We start from the raw sequence: 15,245 nt of genomic DNA, 5'->3' as shown, positions 1-15,245 counted from the left end.
TACATTGCTTTCTTAGTTAATTTCTACTTTACTTCAGTTTACATGTTTTTATTGTGATTTTGGTTTTACGACTGCTTAGAGGATGAATGCGCGTTAGCTTTAAGTGGTGCGTTAATAAGTCAATTCGGCGCGATGGCTTGGAAGAAGAATTCTCTTCATCAGTCAATGCATGGCTATGATCGCATGACTTCTTCAGTATGATCGCAAGTATATTCGACTCAAAGGTCCTTTTCTTGTTATCTTTTATGCGTTAGCCTTATGAAATTCTTTTTCTTTTATCCACTTACCTACCTCTGCGTTGATAAACTTGCATCCATAATTCACTCCACCCGTTAATTAAACACCGCATGGCTCACTTCACTTTAGTAGCTTCTTCGAAGTTTGACAGTCTAGGTTTTTATCTTGTTCAAACCCTTGCTCAAACATTTGTTATCACAATCCTGATGAGTCTAGCTTACAGTGAGAACTCTGCCAACCTCTAACTTTGGGGGTTGGCAGCGATCTTGGAGAAGTATGTTTATTACATTGCGTTCCTTAAAAAAAAAAGCGATGATAATTTGAGAATAACAACTCCACTGTCAACGTAATGGAGAAACCCATGTTGATAAAAGTTAAGTTGTGAAAGACACTTAGTCGTAGTTGTATGCCCGCATGATACTTGTGGGGGCAAGCCAAAACGAAGTTAAGTCGCCAGGATCAACGCGTCAGCACAACTCCTCTATCAGGCGCAAGCCAAAAATCAAGCAAGACATGAGTTGAGTTGAATATGGAACGCAACTGAAGTTGGATGCTCGCATGACACATGTGGGAGTAAGCCAAAATGAAGAGTGTAACCAAGTTCAACGCCGCATTTGAAGAAATCATTGCAAGTCTCAATTATTTTGAACAAACGCACTCTCACGAGCTGAACGCAAGGTTCCGGAGAATGAATAAAAAGTGTTTGAATAAAGGCTTACCAAATTTCAGCTTAGAAAATATCTCTTCGAAGAAGTAGCCAAAGCCGAGAAGAGAATTGTGGTGAAGCGAGTGAATCATGTTTTGAAAAGTTGATCGACACAAAGAGAGAGCTAGAGGATAAATTTTGAATTTCTTAAGTATGTGGCATGCTTGAGGACAAGCATAATTCTAAGTTTGGAGGTGTGATAACTCGTAAAAATACGAGTTATTGTAGCCTTTTATTTAGAATTATGAGGGCTAATAAGTAGAAAATACGGTGATAATACTTAGAATTCATGTAAAATTTAGTTTTGCGTCGATCAACACCTAAATTCTCACTAACCTCAATATTATGGGTTATTTCGTGCCAAAGTGCTTATTTTTGTAGCTATCGTAGGAATCAAATGCATGCGTTGAAAGTAAGCTATCGCAAACAAACGCATGTGCTAAAGACAGGCGAACACATTGACAAACGCATGAGCTGAAGCCGAGTTACCACAAAGATGAACGCCTGCGTCGATCGCATACATCCAACGCAGGAAAGCGTTGTGATCGTATGCGTCTATTGCATGGAAGTTGTGTCCAACGCACCAAAGTTGCGGTGATCAAGAAAATGCAGTAATCACTTGGAAATTGCGGCCATAGAGCGATAACCATAGTAGAAGGCGCGATCGTAAGATGGGTTGCGTTGATACTTCAGCTGGACCAAGCTCGGACACATGACGCCTTGAGAGTATCAATAAGATAAGACGATGTGACAATGCCCATACCGCGACAATAGCAACAGTGAGCCATATCTTCATCATTACAGCTGTCGACGTCCAACTTCTATAAATAGCCCCTTCGATTTTCACTTTAAGACATCCGAGTTTCTGCCTTAGGGCAGTTGCTTGTGATCACAGAAGAGCATGAACGAGATTTTCTTTGAGGATTCTTCACCTCCACAATCCATTCCGAGTGACAACCAGAGCTTTTGTCGGAGATAGAGCTCGAGAGAGACTTCTCCATCATTCATCCATGGCATCACCAACAGCCTTGACGCACTATAGATGAAAGGTAAGAGATTGTTTTCGTCGGAACCTTCCATTTCTCTTCCTTACCACAATATTGTATTGCATTCTAATTTAAGACCTTAATTCATTGTGTAATCAATGCATAACTTCATTCCTTCATTACCATCTTCTTCATCCTTTTTATCTTTATCATCATTCACTTCCATCGTTTGATTATTAAAGACAATCGCATACTCAATCGTGTAGCCTAGAGATAGGAAGCATGTAACAACCCATCGAGAGGTGTGAGTTGTGCGAGTATAGTGAATTAATCTTCTTTGCTCAAATGTGAGGCTGTGGCAACACTTGTCTATAAGCTGTTGCAAAGCTTGTCCATGAGCTATTGGGCCGTAACTAGAAGCCTAAGAGGGTGAATAGTGAAACGCACTGAAGTAAAGTATGCGTTGTTCCTAGAGATAGGCACAAACTTAAGCTCGACTCTGCATTATAGAGATATAAGCATGCGGCTGAACACTAAGAGGTGTGATGCGTTAGTGTGGAGAGCAGGGATTTCTCGAGCGATTAATATCATGAACATTGTCACGCGTTAAAAGTTATTGCACCTCTACCTATTCTCATTGCATATCTTCCATCGCTCAGTCTGTTTAGTTAGGAGTAGGAGTAGCATGTAAATCCATTCAACTTTTTCTTTTCATTTTTATTCATCGCCTCAAACACATTACTTCACTAAGCATTATTAAGTAACAAGTCCCTATGTTTGACCTCGGATTACCTGAGAAACTTGTGTTCGCGTTATACTTGGCGCGAGCGTAAGAAAACTTGTGATAGGAACGCGCGGTCATTGCATACTAGATTAGTGCATTTTCACTCTGACGCATGACCTCCGACGCATGAGTGTAAATGCATAAGTTTAAGCCATGTCTAACGCATGGATGCGTTCAAACCTCATAGTCCAGTGCAATAAAGCACATCATTCCATTTATTCCGAAATTCATTTTTCGATCAATAGTTTGTGGTAAAGCAAATAAAATATACAACTGAGCAAAAAAACAAGATGTGAAGTAAATATTATATATTATACAATACAAGTTCGTATAAACTGTTTACACTACAGGCACGAGACTTTAAGGCATCAACCAAACATATTTGGGGCGCAGAGTTGTGTTGTCTAGTTCATATGTTTTGTGATTGGTGTGGCAGAGTTGTTATATCTTGAGTTTATATGTCTGTGTTTGGATGTGCAGAGTTCATATATCAGTATTATATGGTTTAGTTTTTTGTACTATAAACTAATTTGCCTGTATGAACGCTATTTTTTTAATCTTATAATTCAATTATTGTATCAATTTAGTTTCTTTATATTCAATTATTGTTTTTTAAATAATTCTTTATTATTGTTGTTTTAAAAAATTCAATCAAAATTTAAGATTAGTCGTAAATAGTCAATAAAATACCAAAATTTAAAAATACAAAATTTAATTATAAGCTATAGATGGACGTACAACTTATATATATATATATATAATATATATATATAATTTTCAATCATGACTTGAATTTTGAAAAGAGAAATCAAAAGTAAAACAAATAAAAAATAAAAATAAACAAGTGAAAGTAATATTTATAAATTTAATTTTTAAAAACAAGAGAACTAAAGGGTTATGAATGGTCAGTTAAATCTTTTAGTGAGACATTTAAAAAAAAGTTTTGCTTCTGTTTGATTTTAGGGATTTCGTTGAGGTTTCTTGTATATATTCAGAGATGAGTTTTCGATTGAGGTTTTATAATGAGCTTTTGAATAGTAGATTTTGAATATTGATGTTGTATATGAAGGTTTTTTTTTTTTTTTTTTTTTTTCTTTAAATTTTTGCTTCTCCTATTTGCTTATCTCTCAAATGAACTGATGTACATGCACATATAAATTTTTTGAGAAATTGTGTACAAAGATTTAATCCAAAATATTGTGATTTTTTTAATGGGTATTATACAGATAAATAATTGATATACTAAGTAAATAAAAATGAAAACTTGAATGACATAATTTATAGATAATAAGTTATTAATATACTCTATCACAAGACACTGAAAGAAAAAATGATGTATGTAAATTGAAAGTAAAAAATAGGTACATGGAACTAGATTGAAATACCATGACTTCTTAATAAAACGAATATAGTGGAAAAAAAATTATACCGAAAATATAATGAAATAAGCTTAAGAAAATAATAAAGAAATAAAAATGTAAGTGAGCCCTATGAAGGGAGGAGACATAGAAAGTGGGGGTGGAGAAGCTAAGAGAGTTGTTAAATGAGAGTTAATATGCACATGATGAATGAAGTGAAAAGGATAGATGATATGTCAGTGGGCCAAACAGTAATATAGAAGCTATATGATCTCTCCACATATGTTATTGGCCCTCAGACAACCACGTATTTGGGAAGAAATTGGGGAGTGCTTGGTTTGATTTTGCCTTTGAATATATACATCTATTTTGTAATTAATTTAGCTTTTTGTTGGATTGATCAAACTGTTTTTATGTAGAGTTTAATTTCCATCGAAATTAGTAAATTGTTACAAATTCTTAGATTAGCCTTTTCTTTATTCTTTTTTTTTTTAAAAAAAAATAATGGTTGAATTAAAAAATTGAATAGGAAACAAACATATATAAAATTGAAGGTTTATTCGAAGAAATTAAAATTTTAGAGTGAAAATGGAAGCAATTTGTTAAGTTTTAAATTAAAATTTGGATTATTTTTAAATATAGAAAATGGATAAACTTATTTACAAGCATAACATGATTTGATTGTCTATCGATAGATACAAATGACATCTATCAACTCTATCACTTACATTAATTAATCTATATCGGTATCAATCATTGATAGATATCGATATTTTACTATATCTGTAAATATTTTAAGTAGTTTTGTTCTTTAAAACCTTTCTCTTTAATTTTTTTCTAGAAAATATCTAAAATTTTCAAAAGAAAAAAAAAAGGAAAATTGGGCCGCAGAGAGAGGGCCCATGAGGATTAGTTAATGGGTTGTTGTTGCAATGTTTGTGATTTCAAGGTATCTCAACTGCTACAAACGTTTGGTGTACTTGTATGCTAATATTCAGTTTTTCAAAGACTCAAATTAAATAATAGAAAATTTTAAAAATTAAATTAAATAATAAAAAAATTTAAAAACCACCCCTAACTATATGTTATCCTATTTAACCAAAAAAAAAGGGAAAAAAAAAAGAGAATATATACCCACGTTGTTACAATCATGTTCTTAGACTCTGTTTCATAATTATTTCGATTTTATTTAGTTACAATTATATTTTTAACTTTCTGTATTTCTATTTTTTTTAAGGAGAAACACTTATTTCTTAGTCGATTATATATATGTATATATCACTAGTTTTTTGAAAAGTATATTTTTTTAGTTTTCAAATTTCAAAATACCTTTGTTTTTAAAAAAGAAACATTAGTAAAAAGTAGATAACAAAATAAAGACATGCATAGAAAATAATGTTTATAAGCTTGATTTAAAAAAAAAAAAAAAATCAAAAGTGAAATGGTTATCAAATAGGTCACTACTTTTAGTTTTTGAAAATTAAATTTATAAATACTATTTCCATCCATAGTTTTTCTATGTTTTTGTTATTAATTTTCTACTTATATTTTTAAAAATCAAGCCATTTTTTTAAAAAAATTTAAACTAAAAGAATAGTTTTCAAATACGTGTTTTTATTATAATTTGATTAGGGAATCAAGTGTAATTTGCATGGTCTTTTTATTTAGAGCTTAAATCAATATAAGCATATATAGCACATGTGTACTTTTTAATACAACAATTATAAGGATGAAGGATTGAACCTCTAACTTCTAGGGAAGAAGATCATGTTAATTATAATTGATTTAAGCTCACTTTTGGCACAAAATGTAATACACATTTGGGCATTGGTATCTAAGATTTAGAATGCTGTTGGACTCTAAAATTTTACGAGGGACATTTTAGATTCGGTTTGATAACCATTTGATTTTTATTTTTGTTTTTTAAAATCAAGCCTATAGACATTACTTTTACCTCAAAATTTCTTTCTTAGGTATCTATTTTTTACTAATGGTTAAAGAATTAAGTCAAAATTTGAAAACTAAAAAAAAAGTAGCTTTTAAAATTTGGTTAAGAATTCAACCATGTAAAGAACGAAAAGAAAACATGCTTAATTTAAAAATAAAAATAAAAAAATAAAAAATGAAATGGATACAAAACAAAACCTTTGTTTTTCTAAGATTTGGCAAACCTAACTTTTCTAACAAAATTTTATATATGACAACCTAGTTAATTATGCGAGTAATTGTAATTGTTTGGTTAAATTAAATGTTAATTTATACTCTAAACTTAGTAAGTTTATCAATTTAAATTCTAAACTTTCATAAAAATATCAATTTAAACTCTCTCAATTAAGTTCTATTTAGATAAACATAGATCGGGACTTATAGTTTTATCAATTAAACCTCTAAACTGTTATAATCGAATCAATTTAGACTCTCAATTAAAAATTCCTTTAAAAATTGTTTATGCATAAATTCTACTTGCCCATTTTTTAATCTAATATTTAAAGAAGTCTACACACATTTAAGAATTGAATGCATTAATAATTTTCAAATATAACCTTAATAAGGGTTCTACATTATTTCTCTTATAACAATTTAAAAGTCATTTAATCGAAAAAATTAAATATCGTCTAACACAATAGTTTTCAAACTAATTCTGAAGGAGGATATGAGTTAATACAACTCCTAAAATTTATGGGTGTAAATTGAATTTTTCTCTAAAAAATAACATATCTATATTTTAGGTAGGTTTCAATTATACCTACATAGACTTGAAAAAATAATTTTAAAAACACATTTTCCATTAAAATAAACTATAGAAATTGATGTGACGATATGTAAAAGTTACGGGACGATATACATCATGATGTAATCTAAAAAATATTATTAAAGTCAATAATATAAGGAGAATGATTGGGTGCAGCTTCTCTATATTCTCCATTTCTTTTATTCACACAATTTTTTTTAAACCATTTAAAAAAATTTTGTGACACATGGTACAATCTCATTAGGTATTGATCGGACTGCATCCAAGTTTTTTCCATAATATATTCAAATTTTACACATTAGTTATCACATCAACTTATATGACTTAAAATTTTACTTTAACTTATGGGAATGATGCATGTATTAGGAGTGTTAAAAAAAACCTCATAACAGGCAAAAATTAATCGACCCAATTTAACCTGTGCAAAAAACCCGATGACCTGAAAAAACTAATTAACCCAATCCATCTTGTGCGGTTTGGGTTAAGTTATCAACTTATTTAGATTGAGTTTGGTTCAAATAAATGAAAATTTTATGAGTTGGGTTAGTTCATGGGTTAACATAAATAACTCAAACCAACCCCAACTTACTATTAACTTTAAAATTTATATTTCTTTTACTTATGATTTAATTATAGATACATATATTTATTTTATTTTTACTAACTTCATTATTTTTTTATAATTTTACTCTCCAATAACTCTTAAAAATAATTGTTTTTAGCATCTTGAAAAGAAAATTTTCATTTAATAAATTGAAATTGAATTTTATTATTAATCCAATATATGAAAACAATGAAATCAAATATTTATATATTAACATTTTACTTTTTTATAGAATAAAAATTTAAACAAATGATCGAGTAACCCGAGTTAATCAAACCTAAATATTTCATAATTAGGTTGGATTGAATTTATTTTTTAATGAATATTATTTAGATTGAAGAAATTTCCAACCCAATATATTGGATTGGATCTAAAAATTCTCCTTCAATTCAACTTAACCCATCCTGACCTTGCTTTCAAAATTTTCGAGCTATAAACCTAACCTTATTAACCCTCTTCCAAAACACTTTTTAATTTTTTTTTTGGCCAATTTCCTCCAAACACCCCGACTCCCTAAAAAAGAATACCCATCCTCTCAACACCAAAAATTACCAAACACGTATTGACTTTAAATAAAAATCCTATTTTCCCGTTTTACCCCTCTCGTTTATAAAATTCTACAATCTACTACAACACTCTCTTACCCCCTATTTCATCCAACCCCAATAAACGCCACACAAGGGGATTTTCTTTCGGGAGAATGTCTCGGCCGACCGTTGCTTCATCTTCTCCGGCGGCGGTGGCGGTCTCATTGGCGCTCTTCCAACTCATCATCCTAATTATTTCGTCCGCAGTCGTCGAAGCTCGCACAAAGATGATTCCGGCAGATGCATCGAAGCTCGACCAATGGATCGCACACAATATGAAAGAATACGAGGAACGTAAGGCGAACGAAACCGGAATCAAGGCGCTGGACCGGCGGCTGGCGAAGGCGGAGGACCATGTCCGACTAATCACCGTTAGAAAAGACGGACGAGGAAATTTCACGACGATCACCAAAGCGATCGAGAGCATTCCGTCTGGAAATCGGCGGCGAGTGGTGGTGTGGATCGGCGGGGGAGTTTACAGAGAGAAGATTACGATTGAAGCTTCCAAGCCGTTCGTGACGCTGTATGGACAGAAAGGAAGACGGCCGGTGATAACGTTCGACGGTACGGCGTCGGAATTCGGTACCGTTAAGAGCGCGACGGTGGCGGTGGAATCGGATTATTTCGTTGCCGTCAATCTTGCGTTTGTGGTGCGTTTTTCTCATTTCTTCTTCTTCTTGTTTTCATTTTTGTGGGGTAAGTTTTGTAAATAATGATAATTATGGGGGCTATAAGTTTTGGTAACGTATGATGTGCATGAGTTTTCATTTTTTTTTTCCTTAAAATTTAAATTTTACGGAAAAAATTCATGCATTCACTCATCATCAAAATTATTCCATACTCATGACATTCCTCATGTGTACAAAACATGATTTTTCACGTTGAAATCTTGGCTTTTTCTTGCATCTATTGCATGTCTCATAATAACTATGGGATATAAATTCACGAGCTACTAGGCCCGTTCAGATAATGATTTCAATTTAATTTTCTGTTTTTGAAATTTTTTTTTGTTGTTTTCTCCGCATTTTTTAACCATAGTTTTTACGAAGAAACACTTTTACTCTAGCCAAATTCTAAAAACACAAAACAAATTTTTGAAAATTATAGTCCCCTTTGATAATAATTTGATTTTTTTTAATTTTTGAAAATTAATAATTTATAAACATTATTTCCACCTCCAATTTTTTTTTTCTTTTTACAATTATTTAAAAAACCAAGTCAAAGTTTGAAAACTAACAAAAATAGCTTTTAAAAACTTGTTTTTATTTTTAGAATTTGGCTAAAAATTCAACCATTGGACTTGAAAGATGCAATTGGAGAGCTTAATTTTAAAAAACCAAAAACAAATAACGAAATAGTTACCAAACGAGACCTATATATATATAAATATATTTGTTTTCAAACTTTGGCTAGAAAGATCCCAAAACATAAAAACTGGTAAAGGTAGGTATTATAAGCTTAATTTTGATTAAACTTTATAAGCTTAATGGTAAAAAATGAAGAGAAAATAAGTTTGATTTTGGTTTATGGTTTGAAGAAAGTTTAGAATTTAGTCCCTATGGTTTTACAAGATAAATTTTGTTATAATATTTTGATAAAACATCATAAATAGTATCTATGATTTGGTAAAATCCTCATAGGAATAACTTATGAGGGTTTTATCATATCATAGAGACTAAATTTGAACTATAAACCATAAGAACTAAATACTAATTTTTTCCAAACTATAGGGACCAACTTTGCAATTTTGATAAACTTGATATATTATTTTTAGGTTAAATTACAAATTTGTCCCTATGGTTTGAAAAAAAATTAGAATTTAGTCCTTATGATTTGATAAAAACCTCACAAATAGCCCCTATAGCAGGAACTATTTGTGAGGGTTTTATCAAATCATATAGACTATTTATGAGGTTTTATCAAATCATATAGATTATTTATGAGGTTTTATCAAACCATAAAGACTAAATTCAAACTTTTAATACCATAAGGACTAAATTCTAACTTTTTTCTAACTATAGGGACTAAATTTATAATTTAACTTAGTTTTTATCATCTATTTTTTTTAGTACACAATAGGAGTGGGGAGATTCGAATCACATACTTTTTTAGTCGTCAACACATTTGTATGTCAATTGAATTATGTTTACTTTGGCTTTATCATCTATTTCTAGATTATATACGAAGGGGATGGGTTGAGATTCAAATTTTCTGACATTAAAAGGAATTAGTTACTCATGTGGTTAGGGTTGATACCGACCCTAACATGTTTACGTGTGATGACCTTATAAACAAAGATTAGATCATATAGGTATATTACAAGGTGAGAAATTTACCAACTAGCTGTGGTTCAAAGAAGAGAACGGAATTGAATTAAAGTTGGCTTCATACCATTAAAAGCATGCCACGAGTTTGGTGCAAACTCTTTTAGTATCTGGCAAAGGTCATGTCTTAAAATTGGAAAAAATATATGTGTATAGAAGAGGTAATTAAAAGAAGGATTTTATGTGGGAAATGATTTGGTGGAAACTATTTCCATACAAACTTCTCATTTACTGCCTAACAAAAAAAAAAAAAAAAAAAAAAAAAAAAAAAAAAAATAATCATCTAACTTTTCTGAAAAAGCCAAAATTTCTTTTCATGTGACGTGAACTGCACAAGATAGGTGCAGTCCAGCTAGCACCCAAGTTTTGTTCATTTTTATTGTCAAATCACACCTATAGTTATTGAGAAAAGTAACTCGTTGTATCTTCGCCCTCTCAAGATGTTCTCTTTTTGGAGTTCACCGTTTTTGGGTTTTATTCTCTTTTTTATCATCTTTTTAAACTGAAAATCTATTTAGACTTCTTAGAACTTGATACAATATTAGATAAACATAAGTTTCCATCTTAAAAACAACAAGCACCAGAAGAAATAGCCTATATATCATATAAATATTACGAGGTCCTCGTAACTTTAACATTATATTAGTGTGTGATCTTATTATAGAAATGAGATGGTGATTACTCATTAATAAAGTAAAAAAAGTTGGTTATATTGATTAAGAAATGAAGTTTGGTTGTAAAATTTTGTTGTGCAGAATTCAGCTCCAATGCCCGAATTAGGAGGAACAGGAGGACAAGCAGTGGCAATGAGGATATCTGGGGATAAGGCAGCATTCCATGAGTGTCATTTCATAGGCTTTCAAGATACTTTATGCGATGACAGAGGCAGACATTTTTTCAAGGATTGTTACATCCAAGGCACTGTGGACTTCATTTTTGGAAACGGCAAATCTCTTTACTTGGTATGGTACATCTCTTTATACTTTGAAATAAATCAAAATCTGCTAAACTCTTTGTAAACTTATGTGACATGATACTTAGTGATAAATTAATAGAAATTTGGACGAAGAATTAAATCAACTTTAGGAGAAGAGAAACATCCCGATTGATAAGAATCTTGAGTTCATAACAATTTAAGCTCTGTTTGATAACCATTTAATTTTTGGTTTTTTGTTTTTGAAAATTAGGCTTATGAACATTCTTTTCACTTCTAAATTTCTTACTCTATTATCTACTTTTATCAATGTTTTAAAATACTAAGCCAAAGATTTTAAAAAACTAAAAAAGTAGTTTTTTAAAAATTTATTTTATTTTTAGAATTTGGCCAATAATTCAACTCTTATACTTAAAAAAGATGCAAATCATGGTAAGAAATTGAAAGAAAATATGCTTAATTTTCAAAGATAAAAAACAAAAAATGTAATGGTTATCAGACGAACCTTAACTGAAAATTTGTTCCATCTTTTTTGATGTATGAGAAAAAAACATCTCAAATCTATATTCAGTAGTTATTAAGGGATATGCATGTTCCTTACTAAGTTTTTTAGTACGGAAAATGATACGACAATACCTAAACATTGAAGACTAAAACATATATTTAGCTGCGAGATCGTCTCTATTTCAGTCTCTGTTTCAAAGAAAAGGTAATAGCAATGATCATTTCATTCATATCTGTGTGTAACAGAAAACCATAATAAACTCAGTGGCAGAAGGCACGGGAGTAATCACAGCTCAAGCAAGGGAAGAAGCCACAGATGACAGTGGTTTCACATTTGCATATTGCAACATCACAGGAACAGGAAACACTTATTTGGGAAGAGCTTGGAAAGAGAGAACTCGTGTAGTTTTTGCTTACACATACATGGGAACTCTCATCAACACAGAAGGATGGTCTGACAAAATGCATGGAAGCCAACCTAGAAAGTAAGCAAAAGAAAATCACACATGATCTTATGATATATATTCTAATGAGTCGACTAATTATTACTTTAATGTTCGAATAATGTATGAATACAGGAGTATGTACTACGGTGAGTACAAATGCATGGGACCTGGGGCGACCCCCTCGGGTCGAGTGAAGTATGCTAGAATACTCTCGGACGAAGAAGCGAAGGCGTTTTTGAGTATGACTTATATCCACGGAAACAAATGGCTTTTACCACCACCAAATCTCTCCCTCTTCCACTCTAGGTCCAATGTCTTCCATTAAAAATGAATCAAAATTGCTTGAATGAAATGCTGCATATGTGTGGCCAAAACCATAAAGTAACTATAGTGAAAATTAGAAAAGCAAGGCCTAGCTAGCTAGGCTGCTGTGCCTTGAAACTTTATCCCACATATTTCCCCATTTAAATGTACTTCTCTCTCTCACATAGAAATAATCCCATTTTTTTTGTCCTAAGTTTGAGTTGATTGTTGTACCAAACTGATCAACTTTTTTTTTTTTCTTTCCTCTGCCTTGAGCTTTTCTCTTTCTCTCTTGGTTGCTCTAGTAAGCTCTCACATGTTATATTGCCAAGGGTAGTTTTGGAAAGGAAAAGTACATGATCATGGATGGCCCTTGCCCGCACACATTTGTACTTGGCTATGATGTTCTTTCTAACTCTTTTTTTCTTCCAACACTAAGAATTGTGTATGGTGAAATTTTGAAATACAAGCTAATGTGTTTGCTATTAAATCTAACATTACTGTCCTTTGTATTAGAATGCCTTGAGTTAATTATCTGGGATTTCAAACGACCAACAATTTAGAGAAATACGGTATATAAACTCTCTAATTCTCGATGCATCTAATCTGTAATTTACATTATTGTCTTTAGTAGTAAATTGCTTTTTCTTTATCTGTGGACGTAACTAACATACTGTTAGTGAATCACGTAAATCTTTGTATCGATTCTCTACTGTTTACACTCTAATTTCATAACACTTTGGTATATTTAACTGGAGCGGAACATTTGAATCTTCGAAAACTACGAGAATTGTTCTATCGATAGTACTTGCGAGAACATTGCCCTCTCTGCAGCAACTTGGTCCACAAAATTCTCCCTTTTTGTTTATTATCCTTATTCTTGTATTGCCTTAAACTGATACTTGTTCAATGTAACTCGTCTCGTCCGAGACACTTTATACATACATGTTCCTTTATAAAGTATATTTTTTCCAGAAAAAAATCAATATTATCAGAAAGTAAATCTGTCAAACTTTTGCAAAAATCATTCATAAGAGGTTAAATTATATATAATTTAAAAAGGCTAAATTATAAAGACATTTTTGAACTTTGCAGTTATGTTTCATAATACCCGTTCTTTAAAATATTGTAATATTATCTTTGAACTTTTCATAAAAGTTTCAAGATTAGTGTTAGAGTAGAAATTTATTAGAATATTAGACAAAAATGATTTTATCGTCTTTAGGCGCATAAAAGCTTCACTAGAAATGGTTCTTTATACTTTTAATAGTTTTATCATATCATATATTTATCATTTGATTACAAGTTACTCTAATATCTCTACTGTCATCGTTAGTATTAGAAAATCTATCAAATTTTTAGCAAATTTTTAGCAACTCACACTAGTTAAGATATATATATATATCTCTAATCCTTCCTATCGAAATGCCCCTGCAATTGTTATGATATATAATCTGAAAAAATTATAAAAATTCATAATGCAAATGATATACTAAAGTGACTTTAGTCCAAGAAGAGTCATAAAAATCCATCAAAAGTATGATTATTATTATTCTATTTTGAAAAAAATGATAGGATGTTTCTTCACTCAATATACAAATAACGAAAAACACTGACAAGAAATGTAACAACAAAATTACTAACAAGTAAACAAGTAAAGACACACAAAAGTTGGTAAACCAGTTCGACAATAATCCACCTACGTTCGAGGGGCACCGTGTCTAGGAAAGATAATCCACTAATATTAAAGAGTCAAGCAATTATAACATGGTACTTATCTGTAATATACCAACTACTATAGTGGCTCACGTAGAGCTCAACTCCTAAGTCACCTTGGCTCCCCCTAGACATAAGACTCTCTCTCAGTTATACTTAGGCTCTCTCTAAGTGTGATAAAATTAGTGAAGAAAGATACTCCTTTTAACTTGATTATCTTTCTTGTGACTCAGTGAACTCCCTTCACATGAGAACTTAGGTCCCCTAGTCTTGAGGACTCCCTTCTCAATTTGTAACACCTTAGACTCCCCATAATGCTTGAGAAATCCTTCTCGTTGATTGAAGTTTTAGGCTCCCCTTAAGATCGAGAATCCATTCTCTTCAATAATGCCTTAGGCTCTTACTAAAATAGAATAAGCTTCACGTTCTTGAATGATTCACACAATAGATACGCACAACGGAACAAAGATCAAATCAACATGAAGAACAAGTCGGCCAACAAGAATAAATCTGCTCCTCACAATAAGCAAATGTGGCGACCCTAAATGAGGGCAAAAATTCTATTTTTAAAAATGTGGCCAAATAAGGAAAGAATTTTCAGAAAAAATTTTCCTTTTTGTCAAAATAAGATCCACCATAAATAAGAAAAATATCAATCAAAATACTTCTACTGAGATTTCCCAAATTAGAAAATAAAAATATTCCGCATATAAATTCCAAATAAGGAAAGAAAAATATTATGCAGAAAACAGCAGTGTCTGCGAGTTAAGACTTAATTTTTAACAACTGCAACACTACTAGAAATCGCCTTAGAAAAATATAAAGACAATTAACAAATCTCCAATAGCTCCCCTTGGGCTAATATTTTTTAAGGAAAAATATTTAAAAACCAACCAACAAAATAATGGATGTTCGAAATACAGTCGAAACATCATTAGTAACAACAAGAAGATTAGAAGTCTTTACAACAGAAAATAAACAAACAACAAACAAGGTCAATTTGC

At 31.3% G+C, this 15,245-nt stretch overlaps 1 protein-coding gene across 1 annotated transcript; it reads left to right on the top strand.

Moving 5' to 3' along the window:
* The first annotated feature begins 8,062 nt into the window (after positions 1 to 8,062).
* On the top strand, positions 8,063 to 13,022 carry LOC120071713 (putative pectinesterase 63). The gene is made up of 4 exons (XM_039024093.1): positions 8,063 to 8,664; positions 11,094 to 11,300; positions 12,023 to 12,261; positions 12,355 to 13,022. Exons 1-4 carry the CDS (start codon positions 8,128 to 8,130, stop codon positions 12,545 to 12,547), a joined length of 1,176 nt encoding a protein of 391 aa, XP_038880021.1. The 5' UTR covers positions 8,063 to 8,127; the 3' UTR covers positions 12,548 to 13,022.
* The last annotated feature ends 2,223 nt before the right edge of the window (positions 13,023 to 15,245 follow it).

The sequence above is a fragment of the Benincasa hispida genome, chromosome 2 (genome assembly GCF_009727055.1).
Source record: "Benincasa hispida cultivar B227 chromosome 2, ASM972705v1, whole genome shotgun sequence".
Lineage (NCBI taxonomy): Eukaryota > Viridiplantae > Streptophyta > Magnoliopsida > Cucurbitales > Cucurbitaceae > Benincasa > Benincasa hispida.
This window is presented reverse-complemented; position numbering and strand designations above follow the sequence as displayed.

What these genes read in the sequence shown, in the direction of transcription:
- LOC120071713 (XM_039024093.1), top strand. Translation starts at nt 8,128, where the DNA reads ATGTCTCGGCCGACCGTTGCTTCATCTTCTCCGGCGGCGGTGGCGGTC. An exon ending in ACGGCAAATCTCTTTACTTG is followed by an intron (nt 11,301 to 12,022) that starts GTATGGTACATC and finishes TGTGTGTAACAG; the next exon opens with AAAACCATAATAAACTCAGT. An exon ending in CATGGAAGCCAACCTAGAAA is followed by an intron (nt 12,262 to 12,354) that starts GTAAGCAAAAGA and finishes GTATGAATACAG; the next exon opens with GAGTATGTACTACGGTGAGT.